Genomic DNA, 26151 nt, shown 5'->3' on the forward strand with positions numbered 1-26151 from the left:
CGGTCAACAGAGCCGATCTAAAAGGTTTCCTAGGGAGTTCCCTACTGGTCAGGATTTGGTGCTTTCACCGGTGGGACTGGGTTCAATCCCTGGTCAGGGAACTGAGATCCTGCAAGCCAAAGTGCAGCTAAAGAAAAAAGAAGCCATATCCACCCACCCATCCATCCATGCCTCAAAATATTTGAGGCAAAAATGAACAGAACTATATCAAGAAATTAATAAATCTACCATCACACAGGGAGATTTTTAACATACTTTTCCTCAATAATTGATAGGTGAAGCAGACAGAATAGCAAAGGTAAAGAAATCCAAGTAACACAGTGAATGACCCTGACCTTAGTGGAGGTAGAGTTCTGCATGCAAAATAAGAGATGATACATTTTAATCAAACATATATGGAAATTTTATATATGGAAACTTATCATGTACTAGATCTTAAAGACTGTACAAACATCAAACATATCAAATATAAGCCATGATCTTGGTGTATAACAAGAAGTTAGAATTTAATTATAAACAGACAAATTTAAAAACCATGCAAATTTAAGAATTAAAAACTACACATTTTCCAACAATTCAAGGATCAAAGATTAATCTACTTAAAAACTGAGTAACAACAAAAACACCACCTATTGAAACTTGTTTGATGCAGCAAAAGCATCACTTCAAAGTAAAGTTATTGCTTTAAAATTTTATATAAGGAAAGTAAAAAGAATAAAAATTATATGAGCTAAATACCTATTTTAAGAAGCCAGAAAGGAAAGAGAATAAATCCTAAGACAACAGAAGGAAAAAGATAATGATAACTATACCAGTTGTCTTTTGGTTAAATGTCCTTTTCTGGTTTTCAACTTTTCATTTTTCCTGGGTTCTTATGCTGTAGGTAGATATTCTGTAAAGAGCATGTAGCTGTGTTTTTAAAAATCTGACAATCTGTCTTTTTAATTGTCAAGTTAGGTCCATCAACTTTAGCAGCTGATATATTCGGACTGAACTGTACCATCTTTTTATTTCTCTTTTGTTTTCTTTTTCTATGATTCATTCTCATCTTCTCTCTGGATTTTTTTGGTTTACTTTCCCTTATTCCATTTTTTTCTGTCTCCTAGCCTGGAGTTTTCACACTCTATTTCTATTCCTTTCAGTTCCAACTCTCACCTCCTGACTTACATATTACTACCGTCCAACATTTCTAGGAGTTTTTTTCACTACACAAATAAGACACTAAAATTATTTCATATTGACAACACTGACTTGGGTGAAGGTCTACATTTACCATTTCATTTGTTCAATATTCTTTGTTGCATTTCAGAATACTAGTCTTCGGGGATCATTTTCCTTTTACTTGCGGTATATTCTTTAGAATTCCTTTAGAGAAGGGTTTCTCAAACTCGGCACTGTGAAATTTCAGACAGTATAATTATTTGTTGTAGGATATTGTCCAGCACATTTTAGAATGTTTAAGAGCATCCTTGGCCTCTAGTCACTAGATGCCAGTAGTACCTCCAATCAAAAATATCTCCAAACATTTCCAAATATCCTTTGGGGACAGAATTGTCCCTAGTTGAAAACAAATAGTTTACAGCAAGTGTTGTGGTAAAAAATGTTGTTGGCTTTTACTTATCTACAATTATATTTTGCCCTTAACCCCAAGTGTCTTGCTAAGCACAATTCTAGGATAATAAATGTTTTCCAAACACTTTAAGACGTTATTTGTTATCTGAGAAGTTTATCATCCTGTTGTTCTTCTGATGATCTGTTTCTTCTCTCTGCTCCTTTCAAGATCTCTTCTTAGATGTCTTGCAGCTTTATTAAGGTATGTCCACATGTGGTTTTCTTTTTGTTCACAACTTCTTCTGCCTGTTTCTAATCTGTTTAACCCCTTCATTTTTAAAAATATCAACAACTGTTTACCTTCTCTTTAAACAGTCTCATGTTCCTAGCTGCATCCTCTATTAAATAATTTAGACATTTAAAAGTGTTATATTCCAGACTCAACACCATTTCATTCCTTTTGAAAGTTACAACAGGAGGAAAGGAGTTCCAGCCTTAGCATACTACTTCCCTATTATTCAGCAGCCCTATAATATTGTTGCTATAAAAATCTGACTTCAGAACTCCCCTGCCCCGCTGCTCGCTGGTCTAAGCCATCTCCTAACAGCTCTGGCTTCCTGGGCTGCAGCCCTGGCACCTCTGCTTGAGGCCTCTTTAGTTTCAAGTTTCAGGTGCAACTACCCTATCTTTCAGACACTCTGGTTCTGGAAGTTTCTGACTCAACTTCTATTCGCTTGGTTAATTTTGTTTTGCGTGGTTGGAGGGAAGAATGTCTCCAGAGACTTTCCCTGCATTTATGAGACCAATGATACCTTCCAAATTGTCTTACCCAGGGTCTACTTGTGGTGGTGGGAGGGTCCAGTAGAACTCCTGGTCAATTATGAAATGTCAGGGCTTTCTGGGCAAGGAGCAAAGCTCTCATCATACGTGGTTAACTGAAAGGCGTGGTTCAACCAGGTATGAAATCAAAAGTGGTTATACTGAAGGGCGTGGATCAATTCTTGGTCTGAACATCTTGGAAATCATGCTGCTTTCTGATGTACAACATTCAGAAATCTGGGTCACTACTATGACTCCAGGAAATCCCAAGTGGAATGGAAATTCTAGTTTCTGAATAGCAAATAACCTTTACTCTGCAAGAACTAAAAAACAAACTCAGATCCATCCTAGGACTTCTTTAGAATTATGCAGAATCCTAAGATGCCTTTCGAGGATAGCTAGTGAGACTGGCCTCAGTAATGCTTTGAAGGTCATACCTGAATGGTCTAGTGGTTTTCCCTACTTTCTTCAATTTAAGTCTGAATTTGGTAACAAGGAGTTCATGATCTGGTCATTCAGGTATGACCTAAATCAAATCCCTTATGATTATACAGTGGAAGTGAGAAATAGGTTTAAGGGCCTAGATCTGATAGAGTGCCTGATGAACTATGGAATGAGGTTCATGACATTGTGCAGGAGACAGGGATCAAGACCATCCCCATGGAAAAGAAATGAAAAAAAGCAAAATGGCTGTCTGGGGAGGCCTTACAAATAGCTGTGAAAAGAAGAGAGGCAAAAAGCAAACGAGAAAAGGAAAGATATAAGCATCTGAATGCAGAGTTCCAGAGAAAAGCAAGAAGAGATAAGAAAGCCTTCTTCAGCGATCAATGCAAAGAAATAGAGGAAAAGAACAGAATGAGAAAGACTAGAGATCTCTTCAAGAAAATTAGAGATACCAAGGGAACATTTCACGCAAAGATGGGGTCGATAAAGACAGAAATAGTATGGACCTAACAGAAGCAGAAGATATTAAGAAGAGGTGGCAAGAATACATGGAAGAACTGTACAAAAATGATCTTCACGACCCGGATAATCACGATGGTGTGATCACTCATCTAGAGCCAGACATCCTGGAATGTGAAGTCAAGTGGGCCTTAGAAAGCATCACTATGAACAAAGCTAGTGGAGGTGATGGAATTCCAGTGGAGCTATTTCAAATCCTGAAAAATGATACTGTGAAAGTGCTGCACTCAAGATGCCAGCAAATTTGGAAAACTCAGCAGTGGCCACAGGACTGGAAAAGGTCAGTTTTCATTCCAATCCCAAAGAAAGGCAACGCCAAAGAATGCTCAAACTACCGTACAACTGCACTCATTTCACATGCTAGTAAAGTAATGCTCAAAATTCTCCAAGCCAGGCTTCAGCAATATGTGAACCGTGAACTTCCTGATATTCATGGTTTTAGAAAAGGCAGAGGAACCAGAGATCAAATTGCCAACATCCGCTGGATCATGGAAAAAGCAAGAGAGTTCCAGAAAAACATCTATTTCTGCTTTATTAACTATGCCAAAGCCTTTGACTGTGTGGATCACAATAAACTGTGGAAAATTCTGAAAGAGATGGGAATACCAGACCACCTGACCTGCCTCTTGAGAAATCTGTATGCAGGTCAGGAAGCAACAGTTAGAACTGGATATGGAACAACAGACTGGTTTCAAATAGGAAAAGGAGTACGTCAAGGCTGTATATTGTCACCCTGCTTATTTAACTTCAATGCAGAGTACATCATGAAAAACGCTGGTCTGGAAGAAGCACAAGCTGGACTCAAGACTGCCAGGAGAAATATCAATAACCTCAGATATGCAGATGATACCACCCTTATGGCAGAAAGTGAAGAGGAACTAAAAAGCCTCTTGATGAAAGCGAAAGTGGAGAGTGAAAAAGTTGGCTTAAAGCTCAACATTCAGAAAACGAAGATCATGGCATCCGGTCCCATCACTTCATGGGAAATAGATGGGGAAACAGTGGAAACAGTGTCAGACTTTATTTTTTGGGGCTCCAAAATCACTGCGGATGGTGACTGCAGCCATGAAATTAAAAGACGCTTACTCCTTGGAAGAAAAGCTATGAGCAACCTAGACAGCATATTCAAAAGCAGAGACATTACTTTGCCAACTAAGGTCCGTCTAGTTAAGGCTATGGTTTTTCTTGTGGTCATATATGGATGTGAGAGTCGGACTGTGAAGAAGGCTGAGTGCCGAAGAATTGATGCTTTTGAACTGTGGTGTTGGAGAAGACTCTTGAGAGTCCCTTGGACTGCAAGGAGATCCAACCAGTCCATTCTGAAGGAGATCAGCCTTGGGATTTCTTTGGAAGGAATGATGCTAAAGCTGAAACTCCAGTACTTTGGCCACCTCATGCAAAGTGTTGACTCATTGGAAAAGACTCTGATGCTGGGAGGGATCGGGGGCAGGAGGAGAAGGGGACGACAGAGGATGAGATGGCTGGATGCATCACTAACTTGATGGATGTGAGTCTGAGTGAACTCTGGGAGTTGGTGATGGACAGGGAGGCCTAGCGTGCTGCGATTCATGGGGTCGCAAAGGGTCGGACACGACTGAACGACTGAACTGAACTGAACTAAACTGAATGCTTTGAAGTAAACAGCCCATCAGATCACTATTATGTTTCTTAATTCTCATTTTACCAGCCATAGAAAGCTGATATTATTGAAAAACTTACTGGTGTTTCATTGAACATTCAAATGAAAACTGATAGGAGTGCCACTGGCTCTACTGAAAATATCAGATTTCCATTTGTTATGGCATACTTTTTTGTAAGCAGAAAGAATACGCCAAATTCTTGCTCTTTATAAGCATTTTATTGTTGTGGTGCTATTACTTCTATAATGTTGCTATTTTTTGTTCAATTACCACTTACACTTCAACTTAGATGTAAGATAAACCTCAGATTCCTCCCTTAGACTCCTGAGCTTGTCTAATGGCCTTTGTTCATCTGAGCAAGGCAGAACAAGAGCAATAAGTATACTTAATATCTCTTGGCCCAGGTTTGGGTCTGAACTATGTGACCAAGTCAACACAAAAGGTTGTCTGAAATGTTATAAATTATGTTTTTGATTTTTAGTTTGATGTATGTGTGTGCACTCATTTGTGTCCAACTCTTTGTGACCCCATGAACTGTACCCCACCAGGCTTCTCTGACCATGGAATTTTCCGGGCACGAATACTGGAGTGGGTGGCCATTTCCTACTCCAAGAAGAAAGTCTGAATCAACAGCCAAATATGACTGGTTGCTTATTTCTTAAGTCTACTGGCTTTCTCTCTTTTCGTTTGCAGTTCACTTACTGAAGAACCTATGTTATGTGTTCAGTAAAGTTTCTGATGATCTGGATTTTATAAGCATCCATGTGATGTTGTTTAACATGTTGCTCTGTTTTCTTCTATTTCCTATATATTGGTAATTGGGTCTAAACGCTTAACCACATTCAGTATTTTTATGGGGGAGGGAGGAAAATACTCTCATAGGGATATTTTGATCATCCATCTGGAGGTACGGGTCATCTAATTAGTTTCTTTTTCAGATACTAGCAAATGTTGATCATGAATGCCTAGATTCATTAATCCATGAGAGGCTATAAAAATAGTGATATTCTGTTATTTTTCCTTTATTTATTAAGGAAAATTAATTAATTATTAGCTGAAATACTTTTATAAACAGACAATCCCTGTAATTTACTATTTGGTTACCCACTGGTATAGTTAAAAGCAAGATAAATACTTCATTTTTTTCTTTTAGACCAATTCTCAGAATAATGAATTGATTTACTAGACTACTCCAATGGTGACCAGTTTTTTATGAGCTCATGAATTTAAATACTGAATATGTTTCCAATAAAATCTTTTTCCTGAAATCTATTAAGTTGATTTTATGTTTTTCCTTCAATATGTTTAATATTTTTGCAGTTTATTTTTTATTTTTTTTAGTTTTTGTTTAATATATTATATAAATTGATTTTTAATGATAAACCAACCATGTATCTTTACCAGAAAGTAATTTTTTGTAATTGTTTTTAGTAATTTTTAAAAATACAGGTAACCCGTGAATAATGCTGGGGGTTACTCAAAGTATAACTATAGTTGACTCTGTATCTGAGGTTCCTCCTCCGCATTTGCAGATTTAACCAGCCACAACCTAGGCAGTACTGTAGTATTTACTATTGAAAAATATCCATGTTTAAGAGGACCAGTGCAGTTCAAACCCAAATTGTAAGGGTCAAGTGTATATTGCCTGATTCAGACTGCTAATATTCATTTAGGATATTTGTATCTGTGTTCATAAGTAAAATTGGTCTATACTGTTCTCACATTGTCATTGTTAAGTTTTGGTACCAAGGTTATGCTAGTCTCAAACTGAGCAGAGAAATGTCTACTTGCTTTTCTGTTTCTTGAGAGAAACTGTAGAAGAGAAATTACTTTGCCTTGAATGTTTGATAAAAGCTGTAAAAATGCCAGGGCCCACTGTTCATTTGCTTGCTTGCTTTCTAAAATGTTTTAAATGGAAAATAACACACACATAAAAATTCATGAATTGTAAGCATACAGCTTAATCCTTTATCACAACTGCAGTCTCACCCTTCTGTACATCTCCTCAGCCTGACCCTGTGTTTTGCAAGAGATCTGATGAGTCAGTGGAAACAGCAGATACATTAAAATAACTTTACCCTGTTGAAAGGAAAGCATTTAGAAGATTTGAAAGATCCTATTATAAACTCCATTCAGCAGGCAAGGCAACTGAAGCAGTTTTTCACCTACTGGGCCAAATTATCCTAAGTGAGATTTTTTATAGAATCTGGCAACATTTTAATTCAAGCTACCAATGCCTTTTCTGAGGAATCATAAGATGATTAGAAGATATAACAATAAATTATCTTTCACTCTTTTGCAACTCCAAAAATAAAAAAATAAACCAGTAAGGGGAATACCCTGAAGGTCCAGTGCTTAGAACTCTGCTCTTTCACTGCTGAAGGTGCAGGTTCAACTCCTCGTTGGGATTTCACAACCCACCGGCACAGCCAATAAATAAATAAATAAAAATAAACCAGGGCAGATTTTGAGGTTGTAGCTAAACATACTTAGAACAGGACACAGAGGAAGACCGTTATCAATAGCATGAGAAGAAAGGAGAATATAATCTGACCTAATGAACCTAGGAGAGAGAACCCAGGGTAGAAGGATGAATGGAACCTAAACTGGATAAATTCCCAGGTTTATTTAAAAGTGAACGCAACTGTAGGTTGCCAAATGAGATTAATGTCTGGAGCAGCCTCTTTGCAAATCCTAGGGGTTTTAGATAATACTGAGGGAACTCTTTATGATCACATACTATTTCTTTACACCTATAATTAATTTATCCACTGTCTCTTACTACAAAGTGTTACTTGGAAACAAAACCCATCTCAGTAGCACTGGAATGGTACCAGCTCCCCTGACTGTTCGTTTCATTAGCCAAGCTCTCCTCTACCTCCCTTACACACGTGTGTTCCTGCTCAGATGATGAACCACTCTTCAAGAGTCTCTACCTGTCAGGCAGGTATCAGAGACAGAGCAATTTAACAGTTTAGGGGGAACTGTACTCTTCATCATCTACCAAAATCTTCTATGAGATCTTAATCATTCCTGGTTCAAATGTGAAATTTCTATACTAAGAAGACTGATTTTGAACAGTTTAAATAAAATAATATAAAAGTATAAAAAAGAGAATAGTGACAGCCCTAATACCACAAGGCTACATATTTAAAAGTACTTTTTATACTTTATTTATTTAAAGTATATATTTAAAAGGACTTAATTCACTCATAATTAAAGAGGTACAAATAAAAACTAGAGGTGCCATTTCACCTACTAAAGAAAAAATGTTAATATTGATAACACCTACTTTTGATGATAGGGAGCTTAGTATGTGTCCATACTCTTTATTGGTGGGTTTAAGTTGATGTATCTTCTTGAAAATATATATACCTTTTGACCCACTGTTATCTGACCAGGGATCAAACCCATACTCCCTGCATTAGAAGCAGAGAGTCCTAACCATTGGACTGCCAGGGAGTATCAATTACACATTTTTATATTAAATACTATGACTATCTTTTTTCCTTTTTCTATCAGTGGAGTTACACTGTATGGACCATTCTGTGATTTCCTGTTTTTCACTTAATATTTTATCCTGGACATCTTAGTACATAAAGATCTGCCTCAGAGTCTCTCTGTTTGTAGCAGTAAAGTATTTTATTTATGTGCATACTACAATTTTATTTATGAGTATTTAAGTTATTTCCAGGTGTTTACTGCTATGTTGCAATGAACACCTTGTACATATATACTTGCACTCTCACTGGCAGTATATTTAAGTATACAAAGAGATGAGTATACATCTGTATAGCTACATCTACACAGATCTATACAGTATATCTGTACAGTATAAAACTCCACTGAAAGAAAAAGGAAAAGATATAGTTATAGGAAAAGAAGGGGATGACAGAGGACGAGGTCGTTGGATGGCATCACGGACTCAATGGACATGAGTCTGAGCAGGTTGCGGGAGGTGGTGAAGGATAGGGAAGCCTGGCATGCTGCAGTCCCTGGGGTCGCAAAGAGTCGGACACGACTGAACAACAACAACAAAAGTATTTAATGTAACGTTTAACGGAGACTTCCCTGGCAGTCCAGAGGTTAGGACTCCCTGCTTCTCATGCAGGGGGCCCAGGTTTGATCGCTGGTCAGGGAACTAAGACTTCATACACCATGAGGCCAAAATAAATAAATGATAAATTAAAAAGCAAAAGAAAATATGTAATTAAAAACGTCTATAAGAATTCACAATAAAGTATCTAGAGCAAGTTTACCTTGGGGGAGCAGAGGTGAGGTGGGATACTTTACAGGACCTCTCTCTGCATTTTTTATATATATATATATATATTTATTTATTTATTTATTTATTTACTTTTTATATTAATTCCTTTCATTCCAGAGTATGTTTTTATATTTGAAAAATTCATCAGTTTTAAGATGTAATTTCTTATCAAATTACAGGTTTACTGCAATTTAAGTAAGTGATACCTAAAAGAAACCAATTCATTTCCATAACTTATTTCACAGATAAGGAATTTGAACATCAATTTCTTTGGCTTGCTGAATGAAGGCTGTGCTGTTCATGAAGTACTTTTGAGAATTAAAATGAAGCTGATCACAAGATATTACAGAATATTGTATCTTCTTTTCAAAATTATCTTGGAAAAAAGAAGCTCTAACTCTTACAGACCTTTATTAAAAGCACAGACCATGTAAAATTACTTTTTAATGTAACTATATTGAGTCTTAACAATCAACTACAGAATAGATTCCTAAAACTTACCAAGTTGGGAATAGAAACAGCAGGAAAAGAAGCTGAGGAGTGAAAAGTGGAAAAGGGGTACAGAAAATAGAATTAGAGAAGGGAATAATATCTCTTAGTATAAGCAGGAAAAGGATGACTTTAGAGAGAGTGAGTCCCCACAGAAATACTGTACCTAACAGCTGGCTGTGTTCCCCTGTGATGGAGTTCTGACTCGGGTCTGAAAAACAAACAATTGAAAAGAAAAGAAAAATGAATGAACAAAACAAATAATTTCTTAAAAATCAGCAACAAAAGTCAACCAAGGAAATAAGCAAAAAAAAACCAATGCTCAAGAAACATTAATGAAAGGATAATAAAAATATGACTATTATAAAAAATAATCCCACAGCTTCCTCAAAAAGTTAAACAGATTTGCCATGTGACTCATGGTACATACACAAACGAACTGCAAACAGGGACTCAGGTACTTGTAGAACAATGTTTATAGCAGCGCCATCCACAACAGCCAAGGGTGGAAATAATGCAAGTTACCTCCAAACATGAATGGGTAAACAAAATGTGGTACAGAGGGTCCTTGACTTACAATGGCTTGACAAAGATTTTTTGATTTCATGATGGTGCAAAAGCAATATGCATTCAGTAGAAACCATATTTCAAATTTTGATCTTTTCCTAGGCTAGTGATATGCAGTACAATATTCTCTTGTGATGCTGGGCAGGGGAGCATGCAGCAACTCCCAGTCAGACATGTAATCAATAGGATAAACAACCATAACAATTCTGTACCCAGACAATCTGTCCTCTACTTTTAGTACAGTATTCAGTATATTACATGAGATATTCAGCACACTGTGACAAAAGAGGCTTTGTGTTAGATGATTTTGCCCAATCTGTGGGCAGAACTGTTCTGAGCTTAAGACGAATGAATGAATGAAGTCGCTCAGTCGTGTCCGACTCTTTGCGACCCCATGGACTGTAGCCTACCAGGCTCCTCTGTCCATGGGATTTTCCAGGCAATGGTACTGGAGTGGAGTGCCATTTCCTTCGCCAGGAGATCTTCCAAACCCAGGGATCGAACCTGGGTCTCCCACATTGTAGACAGATGCTTTACCATCTGAGCCACCAGGGATAGATTAAGCTAAATTATGTTTGGTAGGTAGGTATAGTAAATGCACTCCAAGTTACAGTATTTTTAATTTAGGAAGGGTTTATTGGGATGTAACCCTACTGTATGTCAAAGAAGATTTGTATTTATATACACTGGGATATTATTCAGCCATAAAAAGGAATCAAGTTCTGACACACGTGCATATACCCTGAAAACATTACACTAAGGGGGAAAAGCCAGAAACAGAAGAACAAATATTGCATGATTCCATTTATATGAAATATCTAGAAAGGGCAAACTGGAAAATTTACAAAGATAGAAAATAGGTTAGAGGTTAGCAAGGGCTGGGGACTGGAGGTGGAGTTGGGAGTAGGATGTTATTATTTAATAAGTCATTAAAGAATTTCAATCTAAAATAGAACTGGAACATATAAAATGGCAAGACTCATCCATGTGCCCTCACGAAGACAAAACTTAAAGACTAAGAGGCTGATTTCCCCAAAATGCCTGACTTACAGAAACAAAATTTTCTCAGATGATGGGGGATTGATCAGAGGCCTCATTTCAACCCTGGTAAGTTTTGCCAGAGGCATGAACAAGAGATGATCCAAACTGGGTTACTCTCACAAAGTGGGCTGAACAGAGTGTTGTTTGTGTGACTAGACTAATTCTGTCTGCTCAGGAAGTTTTCAAGGCTGGCCTCTGTTTGTTTTTGATTTTAACTGACTCAAACTGAACTCTCCCCTCTTTACATTCCCTGCCCATAAATACAACCTTTCCTAAACTTTGACCAGACTCATGTATAGCTTACTACAGTTTGCTTGTCCCAAATTGCAACTCCTCTGCTGTCACTGAATAAACTCATCTTTTCTAGCTTGCCTCAGTTTACCTCCTCATTTAAGTCAGAGTACAGAGTTTCTTTTCTTTCTGACAACACAGCACAGCATGTGGAACTTCCCTGACTGGGCGACCAGGGATCAAACCTGTGTCCCCTGCAGTGGAAGTGTGAGTCTTAACCACTGGACCCCCAGGGAAGTCCCAGAGTTTCTTTTTAAAAAAAGTTTTTTTGGCCATGCAGTGCAGCTTGTGGGATCTTATTAGTTCCCCGACCAGGGATCAAACCCAGGCCCACCCACAGCAGTTGAAAGCATGGAGTTCTAAACCCTGGACAGTCAGAGAATTCTGAGAAGACATAGTTTCTGTTTGGGGTGGTGAGAAACTTCGGAAACACTGGTAATGGTTGCACAACTTTGTGAATGTATTTAACGTCACTGCACTAAAAATGGCTAAAATGGTACAATGGCAAATTTGATGTTGTATATATTTTTCTATAATAAAGAGTAAACTAAAAAATAATCACACAAATTTAGTCAATCAATATTAGTCCCATAAAGTAGAAGAATGATTCAGGACCTATGACATGAATTACACTGTCTCTTTAACGATCAAAGAATATGTAGCCATAGCAGCTGCAAGTCAAGACAGAAGTAAAGCCTTCATTACTACCAGGAGATATGTTTGGATTTGACTTTAAGATAAAATGACTAAACTGGCTTTTATAAATATCTATTTCTTCAGTATTCTGTGATAAAATTAGTGACAATAAAAGTTCTTAATCCAAGAGATACTGACAACTGCCAATTAACAACTTGTTTATTTCAAAGGCTTGCAAAGCGTTAAAAGCTCAATAAGGAAAAGACTCTGAGCTCTAGTTTCCTCAAAGAGTACATCTCTTGAGATTTAGAGAATTACATCTGGATTTCTTGAATGTGTTTAGGGAATGTATAATTATGGCTGATTTGTGTTGCTGTATGGCAGAAACCAACAATACCTTGTAAAAATTAAAAAACAAAAAATAATATTAAAAAAATAGTTTTAGACCAGGGGTCTATGAACAATGGGGAAAAAATTACATCTTCATTTTCACTAACCTCTAATTGAAGTCGAGTATTTTGCCCAAATATGATGTAGGCAACAAACTACATTAAAAAAAAATTACCTGTGATTTTGTCAACAATAACTGGTATTTTCATATCACATTGCAGTTGTATATACCTCATAATATCTTTTAGGTTCCACACTACTTTGAAATTATGGTAGTTATTAGAGTGCCTGTTAGGTTTAAACAGATTTAAGACTGCCAAAGAGGTCCAAGATACAAAAAATTAATTACTATTTTAAACAAAATTCAAATACTTTTCATGGTGTTTCTAAATATAAATGTATACATAATTAAATCTAACACTAAGCAGCCTGGACAGACAGAACCAATCAGAAACTATACAAATTCTGATTTCTGATGTATACAGTATATATTAGAGTATATTCTACATTATATAATCAACGAAGACATAAGATAGAAATCTGATTCCTAGAACTAAAGTTTTAAATGCTATGTGAGCATTTAATAATATAGTTTGAGAAGATTTTCTTCCACAATTTTAAGAGAAATTTCAAATTTTTAAAAGATATTTTCCCCAACATGCTAGAAAATGATTTCTCAGTTTTTATTTGTTTTTAATTTAAACCAGTTTTATTTCCTATCTAAATAAAGAATATAGGTTGTTTTTGTACATAAGACAAAAGTAGGACTAACAGTTCTATAGCATATTAACATATCACAATAGCTTGCTCTCTCTCTCTCACACATACACACACAGGATGAGAGGGTAACAGGTAGGAGGGCCAGAGGTGTGTATACACACACACACACCGGATAAGAGGGTAACAGGTAGGAAGGCCAGAGGTGTGTACACACACACACACACCGGATAAGAGGTAACAGGTAGGAAGGCCAGAGGTGTACACACACACACACACACCCCCCAGATAAGAGGTAACAGGTAGGAAGGCCAGAGGTGTACACACACACACACACACACACACACACACACACACACACACACACACACACGGATAAGAGGTAACAGGCAAGAAGGCCAGAGGTGCACACACACACACCCCCCGGATAAGAGGTAACAGGTAGGAAGGCCAGAGGTGCGCGCGCACACACGCACGCGCGCGCACACACACACACACACACACACACACACACACCGGATAAGAGGTAACAGGTAGGAAGGCCAGAGGTGTGTGTACACACACACACACACACACACCAGATAAGAGGGTAACAGGTAGGAAGGCCAGAGGTCCCCAAGTGGCAGGAGGAAATAAACTGCAAGTGGCAGACTTCTTTTTTCTTCTCTACACAAATTTAAAAGTTTATTTTAATTCTGTGTTGTAGACATCTGGTTCTGCATGAACTTTTCTCAGACCTTGAGCTAACCAATGCATTTTTCTTATGGAAATGTTTTTCTTAAGCTATGTTAATGAAACTATGTATTTGCTTTGGGTTCTGCCTTTCTTCAAAATGGTTCTGCCTCAGTTCAGTTCAGTTGCTCAGTCATGTCCAACTCTTTGCGACCCCATGGACTGCAGCACGCCAGGCCTCCCTGTCCATCACCAACTCCCAGAGCTTGTTCAAACTCATGTCCATTGAGTCAGTGATGCCATCCAACTATCTCATCCTCTGTCGTCCCTTTTTCCTCCTGCCTTCAATCTTTCCCAGCATCAGGGTCTTTTCCTATGAGTCAGCTCTTTGCATCACGTGGCCAAAGTATTGGGAGTTTCAGCTTCAACATCAGTCTTTCCAATGAACACCCAGGACTAATCTCTCCTTTAGGATGGACTGGTTTGATCTCCTTGCAGTCCAACAGACTCTCAAGAGTCTTCTCCAACATCACAGTTCAAATGCATCAATTCTTCGGCACTCAGCTTCCTTTATAGTCCAACTCTCACATCCATACATGACTATTGGAAAAACCATAGCTGTGACTAGACGGACCTTTGCTGGCAAAGTTATATCTTTGCTTTTTAATATGCTGTCTCTAGGTTGGTCGTAACTTTTCTTCCAAGGAGCAAGTGACTTTTAATTTCATGGCTGCAGTCATCATCTGCACTGATTTTGGAGCCCCCCATAATAAAGTCTCTCATTGTTTCCACTGTTTCCCCATCTATTTGCCATGAAGGGATGGGACCGGATACCATGATCTTAGTTTTCTGAATGTCCGCCTAAGACTAACTTTTTGCTTTTCTCTAACCTTGGGCTGATAATAGCTCAACAAACAAGTATTCAAGCCAATTGTTTTATGGCTGGGGATGACACACCTTGTCCATTCTATCTCAAAAATGCATACTGTGGGAAAGAAAGTAAAAGTTAGTTGCACAGTCATGTCCAACCCTTTGCGACCCCATGGCCTATAGCCCACCAGGCTCCTCTGTCCAGGGAATTCTCTAGGCAAGAACACTGGAGTGGGTTGCCATTTCCTTCTCCAGGGGATTTTCCCAACCCAGGAATCAAACCCAGGCCTCCTGCATTGCAGGCAGATTCTTTACCAACTGAGCCACTAGGGAAGCCCATTGTTGGAGAGGGGCCTGGTGAAACTCCCTCAGCCGTGAGGTCTCTCTCTTATCTGATTAGCAGCTTTATAACAGAAATAAAACGCCTTGCTACAAATTAGCAAGGTGCATTCTTCCTGCGTTCTCCTGATGTCTATGTCAGAAGCTTTCCCTATCTCTTTTATACTTGAATAAAATTCTGTTACACAAAAAGCTCCAAGCGGTCAAGCCTAGTCTCTGGCCCCAGATCAAAAGCCTCTCCTCTGGAAGTCACAAATCCCATTGTAGTACACAGCTCATGGCAACCACCTTTCACTATCATTATAGAAAAACAGGTATATAAATAACATGAAAGGAAGAGTAGAGAAAGAATTATATGATTTCAGAACCAGAAGAGCCTTGGTCATCATCTAGATATACTCCAGTGATTCTAAAGGAAAAGTTGCAGAAAAGTTATTAGCATCATCTATTTTCTTCCTAAAACTATACCAACAATCCTTCTGAAGACTCTGATTCCCAGATACTGTCACTAATAGGAATGCCTTTATCCATCAGCTGTGCTGGGACAGAACAAAGCTGAGAACCTTGGATTTTAACATATATAACTGACAAGATGAATGCTTGGGTTAATGAATGACCAAACACACCACATTATGACAAAAAAAAAAAAAAAAAAAAAGGGTGGAGATACAGTCATGACATTTTGAGAACCTATTCTTAATACTGTAATTCTAATTTTCTTGTTCTAAAATACAGTAGCCTAAAACAAGTTATCTGGAATTGCCAGGGCATGTATCTATGGGAAAAAAAAAAAAAAATCTCAGATAACTCAGATGGAATAGGTATATAAATGATTTTTTCTTTAAAAGAATTACCAGTCTCTTTACTGTATATTTTCTTGCCTTCTGAGATGTGCACACATGATTACATGCATTTTCTAGTTAAGCCAAAACTTCTCCCTTAAACATTCTCCTACACAGTCAGTTCTCTATTTCTGAGGGATGGGGGTGGGAGCGGGGTGGAACCTACAGATTTGGAGGGCCAACTACACTACACCATTTTATATAAAGGATCTGAGCATCTGAGCATTCTGGTGTTCCAAGGGTAGTGGGGAGGGTCCTGGAACCAATCCCACCTGGATTCTAATGGACGACTGTATTTAAGATGAGTAAAAATAAGTCTACTGTGTAGTTCTTTACAAGATTTTTCATGTATTACAATTAAAGGAACATAGGGCAATCTTTACTTGATACTTATTTGGTAATATGAAGACTAACTCCCAAAGACCTGCAAATAAATGCTTCATTAATATATGTAAAAGCTGAAATAAGGGCAAATCTAGGAGTAAACAAGTTCATGAACCCATTAGAATGAAACTAGCTATGCCTGTAAAAAAAAAAAATCACAATTGGTAAATGGGTTTTTAAGTTGAAGGGTGTTTCTGGGCATGTAATCCAAATTGTGTTCAACAATGCTCTGAGATATGTCTGGGCACCTTTGTATTGTTCTGTATCTGAACTCTCCCATTCAACATTTTTTCTGCCTGTGTCACTAACGAGGGCACACCCAACCCAGGTTTGCCTAATACTGGGAGTTGACCTAAATATTACTCCAAATGGTATCTGTTTTAACCAAATTACTTCCTGTAATGAGAACAATCTGCCAATAATGTAACTATCTTAACCCTTTGATAGCCTTCCTAAATTAAGCTATTTCTAAGTCATAACACAACCAGATTATATACAAAAGCCTGTGAAACTCTACAGATAAAAGGGCAGTTCAATACAAAACAGAAACATGTACCTTTTCACAATGGGTAAATGGCATCAGAAAAGTGAACTGAAACTATTTCCTTGGAACTATGATGATATAGTAGTATTATAAAATGGATACTTGCTCAATATACTTGGTTTATCCTGGGCACATGGTAAAGAACAGAGATTTTATTTCTTGCCATGTGCCTCAGAGAATAGAGAGAAAAAAAAATGACTGTGGGTGGTATTCACTTGCAAAACTGCTTCTCTATAAACAGTTTTTCTGAAAAGTCTTATTATCTCCCTTAGTTTGCCCATAGCAACAGTCTTTTTCTGAATTTCCTTTGATAATCATTTCATCTACCATTCTTGGCAGAGAATTTGAAGCAAATGAAAGCTAATCTACATTGTGCATCTAAATATCACTGTACATTTTAGTCATTAAAGATAGAATCAGTAATTTCATTAAAATAACACAATCAATAATAAAAACTATTGCCTAAACATGTAGAAAAAGAAGTAGGCATGACCAAGAGCAGCAGAAGTTATTTAAAGATACCAAATACCTGAAATCACCAGTCTTAACACATTTCTAATTTTTTCAATTCCAATTTAAAAAAAAAACAAAGCAGCAACATCATCATAAGCCATCATCATAAGCCAAATTAGGTAAAGATGATTAAAGATGAAATAAAAAACAATTACTCTAACATTCACGTTTATTAGATTCTGCCTCAATTTTGAATAAGTTCTAATTGTGGTGGCAAACTTAGGAGGGAAAACAAGTTGATATAAAGTAAAATCTGAAAAAGCTATCCTCCTTACATAGATCTTGAACTGACTTCAATGAAACTAGACAGACCTAAAAAAATTCACATGTGATTAACTGGGTATAAATAAATAGATGGGTGAAACAATCAGGCAATTTTAGGCAAAGTAATTAAGTAATAAGATGGAAATGTAAAACACTGCCTACAAAAAGTTACTAAATCATTAGTTATTTACTATTGGTGTGTACCCCATAAAGGAAAATCAGGAGATCCTTTTTGATTTTTTTTAATGTAATAGAAATATAATCTTTAAAAGATATTTAGAAGTATCTACCAAAAAAATAGTATCTACTGGGATACTGTTGAAACCGAGTAGGATCCTGTAGGGGCTCCTGGGCACGGGAGTGTTTCAGTTCAGCCTCCATGACCTTCCCGGAGTTCCAAAGAGCAGGTTCAAACATTTGCCAGTCTGCAAAGGGAAGGGATGCAGAGTCAAGAGGGAACAGCCAGGAAACAAAGCAGGGCATAAGAGGAGCCACACAAAGGCCTTAGAAGGGGTGTAAGCTTGGCATGTTTGCGAAACAATGAGGCTAAAATACAGAAAGGAGGAAAGTGGTTTCTAAAGAAAGAAAGGTCAGAAAATTAGGTAGCAGATACACCTTGTAGTACTGCAGAGTATGGTAAAGAGTATGATAAGAAAATGATATGAAATAGCAGGAAAGGTTTTAAATAGCAGCATGACAGGTTTGATTAACTTTTTAGAAGATGGAGGCTGCAGGTTGAAGAGAGGATTGTAGCAGGAGCAAGAGTAGAAATGGGAGAACCAACTAGGAGTCTACTGTAGAAATCTTAGAAAGGTATGATTAGGACTGTAGTGAAGATGGAAAAAGTTGAGAGCCTGATGATATCTTCTGGAATGAGGGCTCGAGTTAGTCTTCAAAGGTAATGTTCCTGCGACTTTCAGTTTTGTAGCCCTTTTCATTTTTCTATTCAATAAATATTTTGGGGGCACCTTCTACATGTGAGCCTCCCTCGTAGCTCAGTTGGTAAAGAATCCACATGCAATGCAGGAGACCTCGGTTCAATGCCTGGGTTGGGAAGATCTGCTGGCGAAGCGCTAGGCTACCCACTCCAGTATTCTTGGGCTTCCCTTGTGGCTCAGCTGGTAAAAAATCTGCCTGCAGTGCGGGAGACCCGAGTTCAATCCCTGGGTTGGGAAGATCCCCTGGAAAAGGAAAAGGCTATTCTGGCCTGGAGAATTCCATGGACTGTACAGTCCATGGGGCTGCAAAGAGTCAGACACGACTGAATGACTCACTACATGTGAAACACTGCTAACTACTAGAAACGTAACAATAAAATCCCTGCCATCAAAGAGCTTACATGTTAGCGGAGAAGAGACAAACAAACAAGCTAAGTGTCAAGAGTAATTAAGAAAACAAAAAAGAAAAGCAGAGTAAGAATAGAGAGGATTAGTGTTTTGGATGGTTTGTGTGCTAATTTATAATTTAGACACTGAATCTAAAAAATGTCTGTCAGATAATGTGACATTTACCAGCAACTTATCTGCAAGAAGAACACTGCAGGCAAAGAGAACAGTTAGTGCAAAGACCCTGAAGCAGGTACCTGTTGGCTTGTTCAACAAACAGCAAGGAAGCTAAGTTACACAACAGAATAGCAAGATAAAAGTGGTAAGATGTGGGATAAGAGACGGATGTGTGTCAGGGGCAGGGGCACAGATCATGGGGAGCCTTGTTGGGACACGGTAGGGACTTACTTTGAGTGAGCAAGAAATCCATTGGAAGGTTTTGGTATGTATTTTAATATGACCACTCTAGCTGGAGTACAGATTGCAGGAGGCAAGTTGAGGAAGCAGAAAATTGTTGGAAGGCTTTTACAATGGTCCCAGAAAAGCTAAGGGTAGTGTGGATCAGCTCAGTGGTAGTGGAAGTGCTGAGAAGTAATCAGATGCAGGGTGTGTGTCAGTGGAAGGATTCACAAGATTAGCATGCTGATGACTGCACATGGGACAAGGGGAAAGAAAGGAGTCAAAGTTTTTTCCAACAATTATGTGAACAGAGATGCCATTTACTGAGTTGTGGAAGACTGAGGGAGGAGGACTGATGGTGAAGTTTTTTAAAGACACCTAAAACTGTTAGATACTGTGAGGAATAAAAGAATGAGGATGTTTCTGACATTAAGAAGCTCATAATTTTGTTGAAGAGTAAAATTCAACATAAAAAACTCAACAAAGAATCCCTCTGCCATTCTGGGCATGAGACGATACAGTGAAGCCCACGTGGTTACGCAATCCAACACAGAGTCAGGGACGAACGGGTAGAGATGTTAGGAAGAGATAAAGATCGTCTATGGAAGACAGTAAATATGGTTTAATTTTTACTACCTGAAAACGTTTAGGAACTATACTATTCCACTTTTGTTATTTTTATATTCTGATTACTTCTGTAAGAATACAAGCATTCAGGGACTTCCCTGGTGGTCCACTGGTTAAGAATGGCCCTTGTGATGCAGGAGATGCAGGCTCAATGCCTTATTGGGGAACTAAGATCCCACATGCCGTGGAGCACCTAAGTACCCCAACAAAGATCCCACACGCTGCAGCTAAGACCCGACAGAGCCAAGTAAATAAATATTAAAAAAAAATAATGAGCACTCATAAATATTTATCATAATTTTATACTAAAGGTTTATTAAATTCATTTGTTCTAAACATCTCAGCAGGTTTATATCTGTGGTTTCAGGTTATCAGGATGTCACTCCACCTTCTTTCTATACCCTTACCATTAACCCTGTTACCCAGGAGTTGAAGCATTTTTCAAATAGAATTTTCTTACATCTGTGCTAGAATGTCTGTAACATCTCTTCAGAACTCTATGTCTCATTTTTAACAGGCTCGGAGCCTCTGCTTGGCAACGGTATCTAGCAAAATTAAAACAATTTATATTACATCTATTTTTAGTTTATATTTTATTTATACAGTGGCAAGCGTGCTGAGATTTTATTTAGTAACAAAGTTTCCCATATAAAGGAAACCAGAAAACCAGTGGCTCAATGTAAGAAAAAATATTAAATAATGCAAAAATGATATATAAAAATGGAAAGGTTATAAAGGTAGTCTCCAAGTGATTCAATTTAGGGAAATTTTTCCTACTATCATTATAGCAAGCCTACACAGAAACCCTGCAAGAAAGACTTATTTCTGTGTTCCAAAAGCAACTCAGAAAACTGAAATGAATTGCCTAAGGTGGTATAGCTGATCATCTGTGGTACTGCCTTTAGTGTTGCAAGGCTCCAAAGGAGAAGAGCAACATGGATTGAGTGCAGTAGGAATTTTAAGTAAAACTTTTAAAAATCTTAAAAATCATGGAGAACTCAAAATCACAGAAGAGGAATCAATACGGGACATGTCTGGGATCATTTGCTTGGAAGGGTTGATCCCTTAGGAAAAGTCGTAAGACATCTAAAGGACATGAAAAACAGTTGAAATTCTCTGTGTGGAAATCTAAAAATAAAAGCAGTATTTTAGGTAAGAAAACAAGGGTGCAATATGCAAATGAAATGAATACCAGGTTTATCAGAGACCAAGAAGATATAATTATAACCAGGCCACTGTAGTTTATCCATGTGCTAACAAGCATCTCTAGCATGGTCTCTAGATGGTTGTTATTAGTTTAACCAATACTCTGAATGCCTACTCTGTGTTAGGTGCTGTGCTTGGCACTAAGATGCCAGTAGTAACCCTTTCTTCTCAATAATCTGGAGAGAAAACGCGAACGATTATGAAAACAATAAAAATAATTCTTATAGTATAGGTACAAATACTGTGAGAATCAAAAGGGAAGGAAAACAAAATAAAATGGTGATCAGGGATGGTCAATGGGATAACTGAGCTAAATTCTGAAGGATGGGTATTTCATTAAAAAGCAGAATGGGTGAGAGAAAATGGACAAGGGGAGATATTCTAGTCAAAGAGATTGACAACGAGGACACAGCTAATGGAGAAGTTCTGGAGATAACATGGGAAATATACACCTAATAACATCCCTGTATACAATATCAGGTATACACTATATCTAAGCTATAATGGTATATAATGTTATTTTAGTCTATAATTGTTGTTGTTCAGTCGTTAAGTCAAATACAACTCTCTGTGACCACATGGACCGTACTAGGCTCCTCCGTCTTCCACTATCTCCTGAAGTTTGCTCAAATTCATGTCCGCTGAGTTAGTGATGCTATTCAACCATCTCATCCTCTGCTGTCCCCTTCTCCTTTTACCTTCTATCTTTCCCAGCATGAAGGCCTTTTCCAATGAGTCTGCTCTTTACATCAGGTGGCCAAAGCATTGATGTTTTAGCTTCAGCATCAGTCCTTCCAATGAATATTCAGGGTAGATTTCCTTTAGGATTGACTGGTTTGATTTCCTTGCTGTCCAAGGGATTGTCAAGCATTTTCTCTAGCACTACAGTTCGAAAGCATCAATTCTTTGGCACTCAGCCTTCTTTATGGTTCAACTATCACAACTGTACATGACTACTGGAAAAATCACAGCTTTGACTAGATGGACCTTTCTCAGCAAAGTGACGTCTCTGCTTTTTAATATGCTCTCTAGGTTTGTCATAGCTTTCCTTCCAAAGAGCAACGATACTTTAATTTCATGGCTGCAGTCACTGTCCAGAGGGATTTTGGAGCCCAAGAAAATAAAATCTGTCACTGCCATACATATATGCATTGTACCTAATATAAAATATATACTCATTTGACAGGAAAGGAGATTTTAAAAATTGATTTAAAAACTGGGTAAGATACGAAGCAGAACCAGTCAGAAGATGTGTTTCCAACTTTTGGTTCTTCCTCTTTCTCATTCATCAAATCCAGTCACTCGTGGCTTCCATACCAATCTCTTCTTTCCATCACACTGCCATCTATTAGAGTCTCATTATTCATAGCCTGGACCATTAAAATAGTTTAATTAATCTCCCTGCCATCAATTTCCCCATCTCAAACAAGCCTTCATTTTCCTTCTTATTAATTTTGCCTTTATCAGCTTCTTTATTGCTTAAAAAAAGACTTTCAAAGACCTCCAAGTGAAAATGCCAGGAGTGCCCAATCATTTTGTGAAGAGAAGACAGATTGTTCTCACTTCTTGTTTATATTTTGAGATCATGTGGGGTGCTGATTCAAGTCTCTCCAAGGAAAGGAAAGGGCTGCCTTTTGCAGGCTCTGTCTCTACTCCTACTGTGAATTTTCTGGTTGGGCATGGTAGTGGTAATGATGGTGGTAGCAGAGGTTAATGGCTTAAGCAGCCATAAATAGATTTGAGTGTACATGTTTGAATCCCTTGGCTTATAGAGTGAGTGAGTGAAGTCGCTCAGTCGTGTCTGACTCTTTAAGACCCCGTGGACTGCAGCCTACCAGGCTCCTCCGTCCATGGGATTCTCCAGGCAAGAATACTGGAGTGGGTTGCCATTTCCTTCTCCAGGGGATCTTCCTGCCCCAGGGATTGAACCTGGATCTCCCGAATTGCGAATTGCAGGCAGCCGCTTTAACCTCTGAGCCACAGGGAAGCCCTTGGCTTATAGGGTGATCTCCAAAAAAACCTAATCCTGGCTTTCAAGTTCCCTTATAATCTAGCACTAGTCTACTCTTCCCTAACTTTATTGGTTGTTGTTTTCAGTCATGAACCCTCTGCTCCACACTGTCTGGAATGCCCTGAGCCTTGATTCCAGACACATGAATCTTTGTCTGTATCACGTGTCATTGAAAGTTTCCCTGTCTTTTGTCTCCACTTACCTGATTTCTACATCTTTCAAAAGTCCAAATAAAGTGCTTCTTCTTTCTTTAGCCCTACTCTGAGGTTTAATTTTCTAAAAGATTTTATCTCCCTCTTAACTGTTGGATGTATGCTGCCTTGTATTATATTTTACCTAATTAATCTATTAATTCCACAAATACTTCTTAAGCGCCTGTAAGTGTCTGACTATATGCCAGGCACTGGGGGTTACACAGAGAAGCACAAACGCAGTAGCTGCCCTTAAGGGACTTAAAGCACCATGGGTAACACAAGCATTACTAATGACAACGGGTGCTTAAAGTACTGTATTAGGTGTTTATTAGGGATGTGGATGGCTTAGCAGGTAAAGAATCCTCCTGCAATGCAGGAGACATAAGAGATGCAAGTTCGATCCCTGGGTCTGGAAGATCCCCTGGAGGAAGAAAAGGGCAATCCACTCCAATATTCTTGCCTAAAAAACTGCACGGAGAGAGGAGCCTGGCAGGCTATGGTCCATGGCGCTGCAGAGCAGGACACACCGGAGCAACTGAGCGCAGCACGCACAGCACAGGGGGTGCCCACGTCACACCGCATGACAGAGAGGCCACAAAGGAGGCAGTGATGTCCGAGCTCAGTCTTCAAAAGAAGAGCAACTGCTTGCTTGGTACTGGAGGAAAGAGCATTTCAGGAATATGAAACAAAACGTGTGGAAACAATAAAGGCATTCAAGAACATTTGCTACGGTGTTTAGCATGTTTGAGCAATAGATAAGAAGGCTGTTCGGATATTCTAGATAATGAAGGTATATGTATGATCTGCCAAACAGTATAGGCTTTACTCTGTGGACAGTGGGGAGATATTACGGGGTTAACGTAAATGAGGAAATAAAGAATGAAATGAATTAATATATTAGAGAAAACGTCTCCTGGTAGTGACTGTAATAGCTAGCTTTCTGAGGCGGGACATGAAATAACAATGGACTTATTCTGAACCAGTGCAGTCACAGTGAGAGCCGGGAGATGGGGACTGACTTGAGAAATATTTAGGAGACTAAGTAAGCAACAACTGGTAGGAAAGAGGAGGAAGAAGGAGAGGTGGAGGAGAGAGACTAGACAGTTTAATACTTGGTGAGAAGGTTTAAATAAAGTAGAAAGGACAAGAGAGAGGAGGCAAGGGGATTCCCTGGTGGTCCAGTGGTTAGGGCTCCATGCTACCACAGCTGTGGGCCTGGGTTCAATCTCCAGTATGGGAACTGAGATCCCACAAGCTGAGTGGCATGGCCAAAATCTTTTTTTTTTTTTTTCAAAGAGAGAGTCAGCAAGAGAATCTCTGCAGAATCGTGTACAGATGAGCACTGATAAGAAGGAAGAAGGTAAAGGGTAAGTATCAAAACAGATGGTGGTAGGAATTGGGGAAGAGGTGTTCTGGAAATACATCCTTTATTTAACTTATATAATATTCAACTTATATGCAGAGTACATCATGCGGAATGCCAGGCTGGATGAATCACAAACTGGAATAAAGACTGCCAGGAGAAATAGTAACAACCTCAGAGATGCAGATGATACCACTCTAAGGGCAAAAAGCAAAGAGGAACTAAGGAGCCTCTTGATGAGAGTGAAAGAGAAGAGTGAAAAGGCTGGCTTAAAACTGAATATTCAAAAAACTAAGATCATGGCATTCGGCCCCATCACTTCGTGGCAAATAGATGGGGGAAGATGGAAATAGTGATAGATTTTTTTCTTGGGCTCCAAAATCCCTGTGGACAGTGACTGCAGCCATGAAATTGAAAGACACTTGCTCCTTGGAGGGAAAGCTACATGCAGCAGTCCATGGGGTTGCAGAATCAGACACAACTTAGTGACTAAACAACAACTGCCAAGCAGTCATATGCTGAATATAAGAAAATAGAGCGTTGGGGGTGCTTAATGAGCATTTTAAGTTTTGTGAGGAACTTCAAGAAAGGAGTTCAACTAGGATCACATAGAACTTTTGAAAAGTGTTAACAGTACAGTTGAGGTGGAAAAGATTAGGAAAAGAAAATAGAATAGGATAAAATAAAATGGATCATTGATTCCTTATGTCCTTCTTTGGCTTTATGGATGATCCAAATTATTTTTCATGTACTGTAGAAAAACATATTTCATGTTTTCTTCATTTTTAAAGATTTAGAGGTTTTGGGAGAATAAGGCCCAACAATACAGACTACCTCCTTAACAAAAAGGGATGAAAATTGACTTGAAAATGCGAATTGTAAGGAGCCACAGAGCTAAGAAATTAAGGAGCTGAAGCTTTGCATTATGGAGACTAAGAGAACATGGTAAACATTTCTGATATTTTAAGAGCCTGTATTGATTTTACGTCACTAGTAAAAAGATAATTGCTTAATACAAGCTGAATTTAACATTTTCTAGATTTTCAAACATACAGAGAAGTTAAAATAGAAACTCCCGTACAAACTGCACTTTAAGAAGTCTGTTTCTAATGTATATGTCTGTGAATACACACATGCACATACACAGATCTTTTGACTATCAGTAAATGTGTAATGGCCCTCCATAATCCATTGCACTGCCACCTTGCCCAGTCCAAAGCAACTACT

General features: G+C 38.3%; 1 protein-coding gene across 4 annotated transcripts in view; it reads right to left on the bottom strand.

The window, feature by feature from the left end:
* The window catches only part of SLC12A6 (solute carrier family 12 member 6), a 90748-nt gene that overhangs the window by 29276 nt on the left and 35321 nt on the right, over positions 1-26151 (bottom strand). For 3 of the 4 annotated variants that reach the window (XM_005685449.3, XM_018054503.1, XM_018054504.1), the window contains one exon: positions 9896-9940. The exons of the other annotated variant lie outside the window; for it this stretch is intronic. In XM_005685449.3, coding sequence (XP_005685506.1) covers positions 9896-9940 — 45 coding nt within the window. The remainder of the gene's footprint in view (positions 1-9895; positions 9941-26151) is intronic. 4 annotated transcript variants of the gene reach the window in all.

This window comes from Capra hircus, chromosome 10, assembly GCF_001704415.2.
Source record: "Capra hircus breed San Clemente chromosome 10, ASM170441v1, whole genome shotgun sequence".
NCBI lineage: Eukaryota > Metazoa > Chordata > Mammalia > Artiodactyla > Bovidae > Capra > Capra hircus.